Here is a 17629-nt window from a genome sequence, read left to right as displayed (position 1 = left end):
TAGTAATGTGGCAGGATACAAGATCAACTCCAAAAAATCAGTTGCCCTCTTATACACAAAGGATATGGAAGCAGAGAGGGAAATCAGAGAAGCTTCACCTTTCACGATAGCCACAAACAGCATAAAATATCTTGGGGTAACTCTAGTCAAGGAAGTGAAAGATCTATTTGACAAGAACTTTAAGGCATTGAAGAAAGAAACTGAGGAGTATACCAGAAAATGGAAGGACCTCCCTTGCTCTTGGGTTGGGAGGATCAACATAGTAAAAATGGCAATTCTACCAAAGGCAATTTATAGATTCAATGCAATCCCCATCAAGGTCCCATCAAAATTCTTCACAGATCTTGAGAGGACAATAATCAACTTTATATGGAAAAACAAAAAACCCAGGATAGCCAAAACAATCCTATACAATAAAGGATTGTCTGGAGGTATTACCATCCCTGACTTCAAACTCTGTTACAGAGCTACAGTGATGAAAACAGTGTGGTACTGGCATAAAAACAGAGAAGTCGACCAATGGAATCGTATAGAAGACCCGAATTTTAACCCACAAACCTATGAACACCTCATTTTTGATAAAGGAGCCAAAAGTATACAATGGAAGAAAGAAAGCATCTTCAACAATTGGTGCTAGCATAACTGGATGTCAACCTGTAGAAGAATGAAAATAGACCCATATCTATCACCATGCACAAAATTCAAGTCCAAATGGATTAAAGACCTCAGTATCAGTCATTGAACCTGATAGAAGAGAAAGGGGGAAGTACCCTACAACAGATGGGCACAGGAGATCGCTTCCTATGTGTAACCCCAACAGCACAGACATTAAGGGCAACATTGAATAAATGGGACCTACTGAAACTGAGAAGCTTCTGTAAAGCAAAGGACACTGTCACCACGACAAAAAGGCAACCTACTGACTGGGAGAAGATCTTCACCAACTCCGCAACAGACAAAGGTCTGATCTCCAAAATATATAGAGTACTCAGGAAACTAGACTTTAAAATGCTAATTAACCCAATTAAAAAATTGGGCACTGAACTGAACAGAGAATTCTCAGCAGAGGAAGTTCAAATGGCCAAAAGACACTTAAGGTCATGCTCAACCTCCTTAGCAATCAGGGAAATGCAAATCAAAACAACTTTGAGATATCATCTTATACCTGTCAGAATGGCTAAAATAAAAAACTCCAATGATAGCCTTTGCTGGAGAGGCTGTGGAGGAAGGGATACCCTCATCCATTGCTGATGAGAATGCAATCTTGTGCAACCACTTTGGAAATCAGTGTTTCGGTTTCTCAGGAAATTCGGGATCAACCTACCTCTGGACCCAGCAATACCACCCCTGGGAATATACCCAAGAGATGCCCTATCATATGACAAGAGCATTTGTTCAACTATGTTCATAGCAGTATTATTTGTAATAGCCAGAACCTGGAAACAACCTAGATGCCCTTCAATGGAAGAATGGATGAAGAAAGTGTGGAATATCTACACATTAGAGTACTACGCTGCGGTAAAAAACAATGACTTCTCGAATTTTGCATGCAAATGGATGGAAATAGAAAACACTATCCTGAGTGAGGTAACCCAGACCCAAAAAGATGAATATGAGATGTACTCACTCATAATTGGTTTCTAGCCATAAATAAGGGTCACAGAGTCTACAATTGGTGATCCTAAAGAAACTAAGTAAGAAGGTGAACCAAAGGAAAAACTTATAGTTGTCCTCTTGGCTATGGGAAGTAGACAAAATTGCCGGGGAGAAAATTGGGATCTTGGGGGTGGGGTGGGATGGGGGTAAGGGGAGATGGGGAGAGAAAAGGGAGAAGGGGAGGATGGGGGAAACTTGGGGAAAAGGGAGGATTGGGATAAAGGAAGGTTGACTAGGGGAGCACGGAAGCACAATTCTTAGTTAAGGGAGCCACCTTAGGGTTGGCAAGAGACTTGAACCTAGAGTGGCTCTCAGGTGCCCAAGCTGAGGTCCCCAGTTAGTTCCTTGGGCAGCTGAGGATTGGGAACCTGAAATGACCCTATCCTATACTGACGAATATCTTGCATATCATCATAGAACCTTCATCTGGTGATGGATGGAGATAGAGACAGAGACCCACACTGGAGCACTGGACTGAGCTCCCAAGGTCCCATGAGGAGCAGAAGAAGGGAGAACATGAGCAAAGAAGTCGGGACCATGAGGGGTGCACCCACCCACTGAGACAGTGGAGCTGATCTATTGGGAGCTCACCAAGGCCAGCTGGACTGTGACTGAAAAAGCATGGGATAAAACTGGACTCTCTGAACATGGCGAACAATGAGGGCTGATGAGACGCCAAGGACAATGGCACGGGGTTTTGTTCCTACGTAATGTGCTGGCTTTGTGGGAGCCTAGCCAGTTTGGATGTTCACCTTCCTAGATATGGACGGAGGGGGGAGGACCTAGGACTTACCACAGGGCAGGGAACCCTGACTGCTCTTTGGACTGGAGAGGGAGGGGGAGAGGAGTGGGGGGAGGGGGGAAGGGTGGGAGGATTGGGAGAAGGGTGGGAGGAGGGGGAGGGAAATGGGAGGCTGGGAGGAGGTGGAAACTTTTTTTTTCCTTTTCTCAATAAAAAAAAAAAAAGAAACATTTCCTGAAAGCACTCAGCTGAAATTGCTTTTTCTGCCTTGGAAAATCCTTATAAATGAGTATTTCTTTGTTTAAAAGCAGCTTGCCATAACCTATGAATGGAAACAAAATGTAGCCACACTGAAGCTTCCCCAGATTTAGAGTTGATATTTCAAAGACAACTGTAGATCTAAGGTGGATGACATTAACAGAACTCTCTCACTTGGACAATGTTCTTGCAAACACATTTAGCCACTGGCTTTCTATCTTTCGATATCCACAATGTGGACTAAATGTGGACATTCCTGAGCTACAACCTACTTAAGTTATGAAATTACAGGGTATAAAATTTCAGAGGGTTGGAAGATAATGAGACAGACAGTATTGAAACTCAAAAAGCTATGACTAATATATAAAGTTCTTTTCTATGGATATTTTAGCTATCACTCTGTTCAAACTGAAAAGAATAAGTACAAGAAAAAGTGGACACATTGCAGGATGGGTTTCTCCAGGAACTTTTAGTTTCATGGTCTTTGTATGTCTTAAGCTTCTTTCAGTTTTACTCCAATCCCATATGTAAGCATTACCAGCACATTTTATTAGATACCCAATATATTTTAATTCTACTAAATATAAAACAGTCTCAGTTTGCACAAGCAGTATATGGTTATAGAAATTCTTAGTCAAAACTCTCTTCAAATTTAGAGAATAGTTATGTACATCATAGTTTTGCAAAATTACATTCAACTTAAAGGCTTTGACTTTAATGGTCATATGCCTTGGTTCTATCAGTATTTCATTGTATTTTAAGTCTATGATAACCCTACCTTTTTTTTTTCTTTCCCCATCCCACAAGCAATTGGGAAGCACCTACCAACTACTGGGTACAGATAACAAATATTCAGCTGAGAATTTTCACTCAAATTATATTTCAATTCATCTCTAAAAAGTTTTACTTTTTTAAAATGTGTGTCTACAGGTGTTTTTGCATACATGTGTACACCTTGTGTGTGCCTGGGCTAATAAAAACCAGAAGAAGATTTTAGATCCCATGGAACAGGAGTTACAGGCAGTGTGATCTGCCATGTGGGACCCGGAAATTGAACCCAGGTCTGCTGGAGAAGGAGCCAGTATTCTTAATTGCTAAGACATGTCTCCAGTCCAGATTTCTAGGTCTTAACTGAAAACAGTTTTTAAAAATAATTTGACATAAGAAAGTAGAATTTAACTCATATTTTTATATTCACATATATTTACCCACTCTTCCTGAAGATTTGACTAACGCTGATGCAGTTCAGACATATCACACCAGAAAGAAAGAGAAAAGGCAATGCATACATATATATATAAATTCTGACCTAAAAGGTCTTCAAATCTATCCAGGTAATCACACCATGGCCTCTGGAAGTCAACTGTCCCATTGAGCCTTTTCTGAACTACTGCCCATCCTCCTCCTCTGAAATCCATGTCATACATTACCTAAAATGGGCCCAGAAAATGCCAAAATAATATACCATTGTTTTCATTATTTGACATTATAGAACTCATCCCTAATCCTATTGAAAAATAAATACAAGAAAGTTTTCATTCTCATAAATGTATTCAAGTTTTTTATTGCTTTTACTGAGCTATATATTTTTCTCTGCTCCCCTCCCTTCCTCTCCCCTCCCCTTCTACCCTCTCCCATGCTCCCTATGCTCCCAGTTTACTCAGGAGAGCTTGTCTTTTTCTACTTCCCATGTAGATTAGATCCTCTCTGGAAATACTACCACTTACACAAACCCATGATTGACCTAACTGAGCCTGTATAAGATTTTTAAGACATAACTGTCTGCAGTATTTTACGGTTATCATATAATTCCTCAACTCAACATTTTCCCCCAGTTCAGGGATAACAGCGCTGACATGCAACGGCAGAGATGGATTGATTAACAAATGACTTTGTTCTTTGGATTATAATGCTGGTTTCTTAGTGTTAGAAATGTCTGCCTGCCTCTGGTTTCTCTTTTCTCCCACAAACTGGAGTTCAGATTGGTATTTCAATACTGAGCCATGAGCTGTGGCCACTCAGCAAGTGTTCACAGGGGCCTCTGTTGAAACTGTGTGACATGGACCTGTCTGGGGCCCACAGAAACAACAGGGGAAGAAAGCAAAGCGATCCACTCTACAAGAGACTTCCCACACAGAGTCAGAAAAAAAAAAAAGAAATAAAAAAACCAATGTGAAGGAACTTCAGGCACCACACTTTCCACAGAAGAGGCAATTATGCAACCCAATCCTCTCAAAGTTATAATTCTTCCCTTCTACCGCTGTTCAGATCCAGTTTGGGATGTGTAGGCAAAGAGACTTAGGTAGTTTTTAAATTATTTCCCACATAAGTCCTAATTTCGTGACATCTTGTCAATAGATTTCAAGAGAAATTATGGTAATAATTCTAAGAATAGAAACTCTTTGCATCTACTTAGAAAGAAAGGTGGTTGTTGTATAATATAGACTATTGATAAACTTTAAAGATCATAAATTTTTTATACACTGAGAAAGTACCCAGAAAAAAAATACATGAACACACACACACACACACACACACACACACACATATCCTTTCTGTCCACAAGCATTGTGTGCAGTAGATACCTACTAGAAATACAAGCAGACAATTACTAAGGATAAACAAAGTATAATTCTTATTATTCAAATTAAGCATTGATCAGTTTAGCAGTCTTCCTTATGCCCAAGTAAAACACTTTTTCTATTAATTTCTTTTTAAATTTTTGAAGCAAAGTCTCACACTGGTAAATAATGTATTATCAAAAGAAAGTATAGGCATGAGTAGGAATCAAAGTAAATGTACTTTAGTAAGCCCCACGTCATCACACATTATTTTCACACATTATTGTCTAGTCTCCATCAAATTAAATTAAAGCAATAATTTGTATTGCACAGCTCTGCCCCATAAGGATAACATAAAACTTGGCAACAGATGGATTTACTTTGAATAGTGTAACTATGGACACTCAGGAAACTGAAATTCATGGTCTGAGTAGAAGATGTAAAGAAAACTGACCTTTACATGTTATAAATTTTGCTAATTTATTTAAAATTTTCAAGACAAAATTATTTTTAAAGTAAAATAAAAATAATTGCAATTTCAATATTTATTAAGTTAGCTTGATGTTTACTTTATTCTGTATAATAAGTGAAAACTTTACCTCAAATGGGTAGCTAGATCCTTCTAGAAAGATTATATATAAACCACTAGGGGTTCTGGTGACAGAGCTAATTGAATCTTTAATATCAGTGCAATCCAAATCTAGGGAAAAATTACTCATTTAGTGCACTTCAAGCATAGCTAAAACAATGAGTTGGCGGCAGAGAATTGATGGTGCTGTCTGAAACTGTTACTACAGCTTCTATCAGTGATGCCACACCTTTATCACATTAGAAACGAAACATTACCACAGTTTTAGAACTCAGGAGAAAACATAAGAAAGAACAGAAATTAAAGAATTTGGGTTGCTGCTAAGCCCTCACAAATAACATTCCTTTTGGTCATTAGTGTTTAAAGTCTCATATTGGGGTCAGAGTGATGGCTTAACAATTAAGTGACTATTGCTTGAATTTTAGTCTCATATTGTGGGGTCAAAGAGAAAACTCAAAAATTAAGAGCCCAAGTAGTCTTGCAGAGAGCCCAGGTTATGTTCTTAGCACCCAGACAGTGGCTCACAACTGTCTGTAACTTTAGTTCCAGGGATCCAGCACTCTCCGGTCCCTGCACACATATGTGCACATAAACTCACACAGGCTCACACACACACACACATAAGTAAAAGTAAAACAAATCTTTAAACACTCATTTGGGATCAACCCTTACTCATTGTATAATTAATCATTCTCTTTTCCAAAGATTCTACGATAACCCAAGTTTATTTTTAATATATAAAGGATGGGTAGGAATGAGAAAACTTAAGTAGTTTAATTGTGATTAACACGTCCTTGACTACTTTATTCCAAACTTCAGAGTGTAGTGTGTTGAAGTCATCAATGCCAATAACTAAGAGGGAAGTAGAAACTGCTTTCTTCACTAACAAGAAACAAAGCAAGGCTAGTGTGTACTCTTTCTACAAATGTTAAAGCTGTAGCCTTGCCACCCACAAAGCTCCACAGAGGACTGTGAATGCCTGTATGTGATACCAGTGTGCCGAGGAGTACTACATTCTATTTGAAGATATTCTAATGTACATTTTTAAGTGTAATTACATAACTCCAACCCTGTGATCCCAGTCACTCAGGAAACTGAGGCAGGAAATCTTGCCCTGACTACATAGTTCAAAGCAGCCTGAGCAACTTAATAAGACCCTGTATCAGAACAAGAAGTTGGGGGTAACTTTCTTTTTTAAAAAAATATTTATTTATTTATTTATTTATTTATTTATTTATTTATTATGTATACAATATTCTGTCTGTGTGTATGTCTGCAGGTCAGAAGAGGGCACCAGACCTCATTACTGATGGTTGTGAGCTACCATGTGATTGCCAGGAATTGAACTCAGGACCTTTGGAAGAGTAGGCAATGCCCTTAACCACTGAGCCATCTCTCCAGCCCGGGGCGGGTGGGTAACTTTCTGATAGATCACGTGCCCACCATGTATGCAGCTTAAGTTCAGTCACAAATACCACCTCCAAAAGCAAGTTTCAGGGCATCACTTACTCGGGTGACTGCTATTACTTCCTAGCTAGGAACTACTGACTAGCTGGAAGCCTTAGAATGCTTTCTTAATGTAGGAAAAATAGCACAATTCACTGTGCCATAGCGGTGTTTGTTTGTTTTTGGAGGTTTGAAAGGCAAGCATTTAGCACAGAGCTTACCACACATTAATCTGTAGAAAACAACTCAACAGAAAGGCCTTAGTATAAAAACTTGTTCAGCTTCCCTTTGTTTCTGGGGTAAATAGTTTTGGGGTTTGCATTGTGAAATAAGAGGAAACATTCTTCTAATGGAGCTATGCTCAGAGTGTGGCAGAAGTAGTCCACAGTGAAGGGCTGGCCTACAGCAAAGCATTGCCTCGTCATCGGTCGGCAAGTGTGAGCAAGTTTCTTGGGCTTCTTGGGTTGTCTTCACCTGATGCTGGGGGTATCAGAGCAGGGCTCTATGCTCTTGCTGTGCATCACAGGATAATTCAGAATGTGTTGTGATTTACTCGCTAGTCCTGCATAGCAAGTCTGTAAGACTTGCAGAGTTTAACATTCACAGCCAACCTGTCTGGCCTTAGAGTCACCTGAGACAAACACCTACAGCTGTGTGCATGAGATGGTCTCCAGAAAGGTTCAGCTGAGAACAGAAGGTGCAGCTTGATTGTGGCACCATGTCCATGGACTGGGGTGCAAGATTGAATTAAAGGGAGAACGCGAGCTGAGCCCCAGTATTCATCTCTCTCTGCTTCCTGACGGCAGATAGTGAGCAGCTGCCTCCCACAGTGCTGGGGTGTATGCTCCTGCTGCCATGCCTCCCCCACAGTGCTGGAATGTATGCTCCTGTGATCAAGCCTCCCCCACAGTGCTGGGTGTATGCTCCTGTGATAATGCCTCCCCACAGTGCTGGGGTGTATGCTCCCTCTCCTGCTGCCATGCCTCCCCTACAGTGCTGGGGTATATATTCAAACTGTGAGTCACATGAAACTCCCACTTTGAGGTGCTGTTTATCTGGTATTGGAGACCCATGAGGAAAGACAGATAAGGGTTTCAACTTACTGAGGAGGAAACTAGCAGCTTGGAAGTTAAGGACCAGCCTGCCACTGGACTTCATGCCTTGCTACACCTCGCCCTTTCACTCAGAAGAGGATGAGACAATAAGTCATTTTAAAGTAACACATGCACTGTCTTAATAAAGGAACAAGGAGATGCCCAATCCCTGTCTGTTCCATCCCACTTCAGAGAAAAACTTAGGATCACATCCTTGAGCGTCAGTAATATTTATTTGCTTGGAATTTTTATGTGAATTAATATTTGTAAGATTTACATAGCACTTTCTTAGAAGCACATAGGAATAAATATGTTATATTTTAGTGCAAAATGTTAACTTGGTATTTATTTATATATTAAATTTCTTTTTTCTTTAAAATGTTATATCTCACTTTGAAACGTAGAAAAAAAATACTTTTCACAGGTTAGGCAGGGACTCTGGAAAGCCTCTTCTTTGTGAAGAGTAATTAGTAATAAAATGTCAGGGTGGGATGCTCAGAATACAGCACCTAAGGTTACTTGATGGTCAACAGATTCTTGATATTATTTTACACTATGGCTTCCAACCAGTGGAAAAGTCCTCAGCTTCTGAAGGAACACGTGCTGTAACTGGCTGAGGAGCAGGAACAGTCCTCCAGACTGCTAGGAAACAGGCAGCATTGTAGTCAAAACCTTCCGCTGCACCACGCTGCCCAGGAAACCCTGAGGAATAAAACAGGAGTGTGCAGAGACTGAAATACCAGCGCTCTCACCATGTGACTGCATGGGCTGGCGGGAAAAGATTCCAGCTGTTTGCTAAAATCCTCTGTAGTCAAAAGGAGAATTCGATTCATGAGCTCATTAACCTAAAGGCAGACACACAAGACAAGGTTATATTAGCTAAATTATATAAACGCTGTCTCTAAGCCTCTCTAGGCCAGAAGGATGCCTTCTCTTCTAGATTGGATTCTTACTGTTCTAACACAATAAAAGCATAAACAGCATTCATTCCACCCAGCAGCATCTCCTAAGAGCTAGTTCTGTCTGCCATTACTTCTGTGCTGTCTGTCCCTGCAGCTCTGCTCTCACTGTCCTGAAGGCTCTGGTGCCTTCCTCGCTGCCTCCCCTGGCTCTTCCCTAATCATCTTCCACACCAGCTGCTAAGGGGGTGATGACATTTTCCTCACTCGCATACTTCAGTGGCCCCTGCTGTAGTGAGATTTAGTTCCTACAGATTCAACTCAATGCCCAGCAAAACTGAAGCAATATTTATTCAAAGACCTCAAAAGAACAGTACTCAACTTCATATGGAAAAGCAAAAAACCCAGGATAGCCAAAACAATCCTGTACAGTAAAAGAACTTCTGGAGGCATCACAATCCCCACTTCAAACTCTACTACAGAGTTACAGCACTGAAAACAGCCTGGTATTGGGCATAAGAACAGACAGGAGGGCCAAATGGAACCGAATAGAAGACCTGGATATCAATCCACACATCTTCGAACACCTGATTTTTTGACAAAGAAGCAAAAAATATCAATTGGAAAAAAGAAAGCATATTTAGCAAGTGGTGCTGGCATAACTGGATATCAACATGTAGAAGAATGAAAATAGACCCATATCTATCACCATGCACAAAACTCAAGTCCAAATGAATCAAAGACCTCAACATAAAGCCAGCCACACTGAACCTTATAGAAGAGAAAGTAGGAAGTACACTTGAATGCATTGGCACAGGGAACCACTTCCTAAATATAACGCCAGCAGCACAGACACTGAGAGAAACAATTAATAAATGGGACCTCATGAAACTGAAAAGTCTGTAAAGCAAAAGACACGGTCAACAAGACAAAATGACAGCCTACAGAATAGGAAAAGATCTTCACTAACCCCACATCAGACACAGGTCTGATCTCCAAAATATACAAACAACTCAAGAAATTGGTCACTAAAAGAACACATAATCCAAGATCAACAACACTGACGACAACTTATGCTGGAGAGGTTGTGGGGAAAAGGGAAAAAATGACATTTTATTTAAAACAATAGCAGTGAAAATAATGAATTACACATGGTTTGGAATAAATAAAGAATAGTATCTCAATTTATTTGAACTTATAACTATAAGTTTTAGTTAGTACATATTTGTTTAAAATGAGATTGGCCAAAAAGTAATTGTTTCAACATTCTTAATGAAATTATGCTTCCTGATAATACAGATTCCCTAAAATTATTTATTTAATTAAGAAATAAGATTCTTAATGCCTATTTTCACTGCATGAGATAAGAAGTTTAGGGCCAGGAAGTATAGGAAGTGGGGGACAGGGTCTCATGTAGCACAAGCTGGCTTTTAGCTCCTTTCTGTCCCTCTTGCCTCCATCTCTCAAACTCTCAAATGCTAGGATTACATACAAGTGACTTGTGTCAACCTGCTTAGCCACTAAGTACTATTAGATGATAAGACAAAGTGCAAGTGTGATTTACTTGCATACCATGACAGTTAATTAAAAATACATCTTTGTTTTATTTTTTCTAATACTATATTTTATAAAATCACATCCACCTATGACTAGCATACATATACATAATAAATCTTAACCAAACCTTTGGAGGCCAGCAAGACAGCTCAGTGGGCAGGGCACCTGCCACTAAACTTGAAAATCTGAGTTCAACGTCCACACACACAGACACATACACACAAAATTAATTAATTAATTAATTAATTAATGAAACATATGTAAAAACATTAAATTTCCAGTTTGTTAGTTTCTGGCTGAACTTGTATAATATATCCCTTTGATTTCATAGAAAATATACAATATTCCTTATTTTAAAAAAGGTTGCACAAACACTAAAATTGCATTCCCTTAAGGCATTTGAAATCCTGTTACTATCATCTCCCATAGTCTCTAAAATCCTCGGGGCTGGAGAGATGGCTCAGTAGTTAAAAGCACTGGCATCTCTTGTAGAGAACTCAGAATTGGTTCTGACGCAGTGTTTCATAGCCAACTGTAACTCTACTCTCAAGAGATTCAACAGCTTCTGGCCTCCTCAGTCACTGCACACAGGTGGTGTATGTACATACACACAGGCAGACAAAACATTCATGCACATAAAATACAACATTTTAAAATAAATATCAACCACCTCTGCTTCTCAGACTGAGAAAGTTTTACATATAAGACAACGACACTCTTTCCAGCAAAGAGCCCCAGGCATTATCTCCTGTGTACCTTTTAAATGGTATTTGTCTCTAGGTTTACTTCATCCTGGCAGTAGAATGATGTTAATAACGTCTGACAGCTGAGTCTGTTTCATCCAGCTTTATCTCTCATTTTCATTTTCAGTCTCTTGCTTTTTCTTAGTTTTTTCCCTGCTTTTGTACAACTGTCTCAATGGGACCAAAGTGAGTCCATGGATTGGAGTTCAGGACACTTACGTTGCACAGAAATTGAGCACACTTAAGCCAGCCTTTTACACGCTAACCTATAACTGACTATCCAGAGGAACTGGGTCACATTATTAGCTCCACCCATCCCAGGCTGCCTTTCTCCACTGCACCCCATGTATTTGATAAATGATAGGAATTACTGCACGGTGACTTAATTGTTCTTACATTGAAACTAAAACTGTAATTATGATCCTTTCTGACATTAAATGACTAGATTTGTATTGTATTTATTGTATTATTGCATTATTGTTGTAGTTTCTAGAAGTAATGTGTTTGTTCTTAGAAACACACTGTAGTGGGTGGGGGGAACTAAGGTGAAATTTCTAAGACTCTGAAGCAAGGAGTAAAGCAGCCATTCAGAAATCAATGTATTAATATTATCAGAACCCTCTGGCTTGCCCTTCTTTCTATGGTCTGTTGATACCACCAGACTCTCTGGAGGAAAGACTGCATTGACTTAACAAATATCTATGAAGCACATACTTATTAAGTGTCAAACACAGAAAGCATTTAGCCTTGGGTGATCAGATATATATAAAATAATCCGTACAAAACAAAGGCACATTTTTTAGTGTCAAAGATTGATCTCATTACAATTGTGGTAATTTTTAATACTTACTGCACATAAAATGTCTTTCTTCTCCAGTTACTTTGGTCTTAGCATCACGTGACTCCTTACAGTCTTCCTTGCACACGGTATTGCTCCTTTGACTTTCATCTTTGAGGTGAGCTTTATCTTCTACATTGCTATCTACTAGAGAATCCTTAGAGTTGTAAAACAGAAATGAAAACAGTACATGAAAATATACTGTCAGACCTTCTACACGGGAAGAAGACTGCAGAAAACAAATCGAAATACACAATGTAGATGATCACTTAAAATATATTTAATATATATTAAAATATATAATATATATTAGTTTAAATTCCCACAGATAACCCTTAAGGGCACAATTTAGTTTTGGTCAGTAAACATATTCAGTACTTGTATTATCTCTTTTTCTTCTCAAACTCCAAACAAATTTGCGTAGGATTTCCTCCCACTCCTATGACTCCATGAATTTGACCCTTACTTTCTACAAACTTGTGTGTGACAGGACTCACTTATCACCGGACGAAGGAGGAAATTCCTCAGAGATATCATCAATGCCTCTAGCCAAGTGAATTTTCTGCCACCAACTGTTAAAAATTGAAGGAAAAATGTATAGGAATATTTGATTTTATATAAAATAATTGAAGATTTGAAAAGATAACTACTCATGGATTTTAATGTTATCATGGATAAAATTTAAAATTATAGAATCTTGTTTTGTAAAAATCAGTAACATATCATTAAAAGGATAATAACACGTGACATTAAAAGTATCTCTATCTGTTTGCATGTGATTAGTTTCTTCACTATCAAGACAATCTTTGAGTAAGGTTGCCTATTTTCTAGACACTAAGAGATGGGTATAGAACTAACTACATTACAAAGATCCTTGCCTTTGAAAGAACTTGTACTTTGTTACTCATACTATTTTAAAGTTCTTGTTCCTTCTTTTCACTTCTATAACAATTGACAGACTTGATGTTTTTAATAGATATTCTTTTTTCAGTAAGGCTCTTAAATTTTAGTAAATGTATTAAAGAATTAAATCATTAGTGTCTGTGCAGCTGTCTTGGACTTTTTTCTTGTTTCAACCACAGCATCTTGACATTTGGTTTTTATATAATGGCAAATTCATTTTTAACATTTAAAAATGCAAACCAACATTTCAGTATATGGGCAGTCAACCCCTCAGCTATTCATAACATTGCACACTGCATGCTAGCTGTCACTCTGAGGTTGTTTTAGATAAGATATTCATGCATCCCAATTAACCACATAAAGGCCTTTATTTGAAATGTCATGGTTTACAGACTAGCTTTCTTTTTATTTTTTTTTATTATTTTTTTTTGTTTGTTTTTTCGAGACAGTGTTTCTCTGTGGCTTTGGAGCCTGTCCTGGAACTAGCTCTGTAGACCAGGCTGGTCTCGAACTCACAGAGATCCGCCTACCTCCGCCTCCTGAGTGCTGGGATTAAAGGTGTGCGCCACCATCGCCCGGCCTAGCTTTCTTTTTAAAGAGTAATTTTTACTAACCATCAGATGTTTCATTATCAAAAGTAATAGGAAAGCAGAGAATTAAAATATCTTTAAACAACTGAGTCTTAAATTTAGTTTATTTTAAAATGTAACATTTAAGAAGTATCAACTTCTTGAAACAAATATTTTAATTGTTATATAAATTATATTTGTTGTATAATATATATTTTCAAGTTTCTAATACATCATGAAAGCTAAAATAAAATTGCTAAAATTCTTCCCACAGAATGATGAACACAGCTACCTTGTATAGTTTCTCCACAAATGAAAATACATACATGTAAGAACAAGAGTGATGCTTTGGATAGACACATCATATTTTTCTTGAATTAATACAAACACTTTCTCAAATATCAGCTCTCTGTGCAAAGAATGGTGCACGGAGTCATTCGTTAAGAATGTCTGGAAGTTGTTCAGCACAAACACACGTGATACTTACAAGCTTCCATGGCCTTTCTGGAAGGTGGACAGCACAAATACATGCCAACACTTACTATGCTTCCTCATCTGAAACAACACCCTTTGATGGAAAACAAGGCAGGTCCAAGCAACATTCACACCTTAACTGACACACATCCTTCCCATCGCTTCCTACCTACAGCACAAACCAGATGTTTTCTAAAGTCATCTAATTCTGAACTGGAGTTTCACCTCAGAAAACTGTAGAATGGAGTAGAGAGGTGACTCAGTGGTTAAGAGTCCTCTACAGGACTGGGCTTGATCCAGTCACCCACATGATGTTCCAGGGGATACAATGCCCTCTTCTGGCCTCCCTGGGCAGCAACCAAACGTATGGCACACAGACATACATTCAGGCAAAACACCCATGCACATAAAATCAAAGTTTTTTGCTGTAAAATGGCTTTCATAAACATATATGAAGTAGAGACAGCTGACAGACCAGAAACCCTATTATGTTGACATTATCTTTGAATATTGAGATTCATTCAACATCAACATCCAAAGTTGATGATTAAACTTTTTTTAAAAAGTGTTTTAGCCAAATTTAATCATCAATGGTCATATTAACCAGTTAACTAACCACATTTTTGGCTCCAATTGATTGGCGCATTTTTCAACTACCTTAGTAAAACTTCAGAAATTCTGAACTGTTAGTCACTGAAAAATGGTCATTTTCTGGAAACTATCATGTGACCCAGTTATATCAAGTCTGGGAATATATCCAAAAGACTCCATGTCCTACCACAGAGACACATGCACATTCAAGATGACTGCTGTCTTCCCAATAGCTAGGAAATGGAATTGTCTGAGATGTTATCACTTGGTGAACAAATGATGAAATGTGGTACAGATACACAGTGAAATTAATATCCCTTTAAGAGAATGGAATTTACAGCAAGGTAAATGGGACTAGAACATGTTGTACTAATCAGGCTGCTGAAACCCAGAAAGACAAAACTACACATTCTCTCTCTTTTGTGGTACCTAACTTCAAATTGTTAGAATTCTGTGTTTAACCTGCTGTGTCTGTAGAGGTCAGGATGCTACGAAGGATTCAGAACAGGGGAGAGGGAAGAAGACACAAAAGGGAGCATAGAACAGAGCACATGCTATGGAAGGTAGAGAAGGGGATTCGTGGGCTTAAGTTGGGGAGGGAGTGGCAGGATGAGAGGTAGGGAGGTAGCAGTGGGTTAACCAAAATTAAGGATATATGAAAAGGCTTTTAGAAACCCACTACTTTGTAAGACAATTTAGAAAAACATTTAAAAGGAAGAGTTTAGTCAAATCTACCTTCAATGTGTGAATAAATGGGTTATTAAATGAAAATCTCAAAGCTAGCCATGGGCTACTTCCTATCAGTTACTGGTTGTGGTAGCCCCAGAAGCCTAACAATGTAGGTGAGTGTCATTGCTCTTTGTTTCTCACTAAACACCGTATTGTGAACAACACAAGGCATAGAGAACTCAAGTAGGAATTGACCTGGAAATGTCGTCCTTACTGGCTAGACGTCATAGTACTGGACGATGCTGCTGTGCACTCACTAGGGCTGAAACGTCTTCACTTACCCAGGGGTGCACTCTGCATGCTACAACACTGACCTTCCAAACAAGATCTGTCCATAGACACAACAGCAACAAGACTGGTAGAGTTCACCAACTGCTTCGGATCTGAGGCCTGCTCCACAGAAAATCCATGCTTAGTAACCCTGGCTGAACCGCATGTCTGTGGAGGTCTCTGCGGCAGGGGGAACTCCTACTTTTGTTTTGCTAAGTGGACGTGTCAAAATGCCTTCAAAATATTTGTGTGTAGCCATAGACTGGTGTTGGTCACAGATGTTTCTCTTTGCAGTGCGCAGTCGTCGTTAGAGAGGCTCTAGAATACGTGACTGCTAAGTGCTCAACTCTAAACAGAACATCCACATCAGCCTCCCAGGGTTCAGAGAATGTCCCAGAACAGGGAGCACAAAGTACAGCAAGCGTCTGAGGGAGGGGGAGTGCTGTGAAGCGCTGTCTCCTGCACAAAACATGGTGGTTGCACTCATGAGTCCACAGCAGCCATGGTGACCCACACAGGATCAAGCCAGTCAGAACGTTAGCATGGATAAGACAGGGGTCCCTTAGACTCCATCCACAGTTAAGTAGTCAGCTACTGGCAATTAGTAATTTCTAGGGAAGAGGGGTCCTTTTTCTTCCGATATATAGCTGCAAGTAGTTATCCAGGCTCATGGAGACAGCAATAATTGAACTTGGGGTTATTTTTTAAAGGATGTGAAAGTACATGTTGGGAGAACACTAAGGGAATGGGATTGGTAAATTGGGAGTTATTCTGATAGAAATATATACATATGTGAAATTGTCGAAGAATGAATTTAAAATATTTTTAAATTAAACAAGATCATTTTCTAAATGATCCATATCTAATGTGAGTCTTAACTTTTTTCCTTTACAATGGCTTTTCATTCTAGAAACACACTAAGACTTCATTAATTTCAAAATTAAAAAACAGTAAAGTTCCCTTGGGCCTGGCTTCACATTTGAGAAATCATCTTCTGCACCTCCTTTCAGGGCCAGAGCAGAGCCATTGTTTGAAGGTGGTGGTGCAGTGGCTGGTTCACAATAGACGCACAAATATTCACTTAATAAATATCTTAAACTAATTACCTCTCTTTGCCTTTACTTCCTCACTGCCAACTGTGTGAACTCAAACACCCTTACCTACTATTGACTGAACGACTTTCTTGGGGTTCTCCAGTGAAGCAACAGAGGTGGCTGGAAGTGTGGACTGCCTGGTTTGAACCCTGATTTCATCATCCCTTACTCTTGAACCTTGGAGAAATAGCTCAATTTCCTCTCTTGCAGAACTGGAATCATTCTGTGGATTAAATTAGGTAAAATATATCCATACGTAACACCATGCTAGAAGCAGCAGGCAATCAAATGTGACATGTGTCACTTTTGTATTATTTCTCATCATCTATATGCAGTTCCAACACTGACAATATACATAGCCTCGATAACATATTAGTAGATGTATGTACTTTAATTTTAAGCTTCTAGTTAAATTATTGTGAAATTGAATGAAGAAGACATTATCTTCAGCATTCTAAATCAGACAGAACTTAAAATACTTAGTTCTTTCACAGCTTTCCAAGATATAAACTTAGGAAATTCTCACTTATGCAGGAAAATATTTCTGCAGAAAACAGGGGGAAAAAACATTTTCAGACAAGATCAAAGTGAGAGCATAAAAGCTTGCCCACCCCAG

General features: G+C 38.9%; 1 protein-coding gene across 1 annotated transcript in view; it reads right to left on the bottom strand.

The window, feature by feature from the left end:
• The window catches only part of Angptl5 (angiopoietin like 5), a 54377-nt gene extending 40157 nt beyond the window's left edge, over positions 1 to 14220 (bottom strand). The window contains 7 exon segments of the mRNA XM_041656766.1: positions 3966 to 4086; positions 5817 to 5917; positions 9099 to 9119; positions 9122 to 9191; positions 9380 to 9462; positions 12396 to 12540; positions 14128 to 14220. Of these exon segments, the coding sequence (XP_041512700.1) occupies positions 3966 to 4086; positions 5817 to 5917; positions 9099 to 9119; positions 9122 to 9191; positions 9380 to 9462; positions 12396 to 12540; positions 14128 to 14220 (634 nt within the window).
• Between the last annotated feature and the right edge of the window lie 3409 nt (positions 14221 to 17629).

This window comes from Microtus oregoni, unplaced genomic scaffold, assembly GCF_018167655.1.
Source record: "Microtus oregoni isolate MIOR12 unplaced genomic scaffold, Mior012 000008F_ref0000371, whole genome shotgun sequence".
Lineage (NCBI taxonomy): Eukaryota > Metazoa > Chordata > Mammalia > Rodentia > Cricetidae > Microtus > Microtus oregoni.
This window is presented reverse-complemented; position numbering and strand designations above follow the sequence as displayed.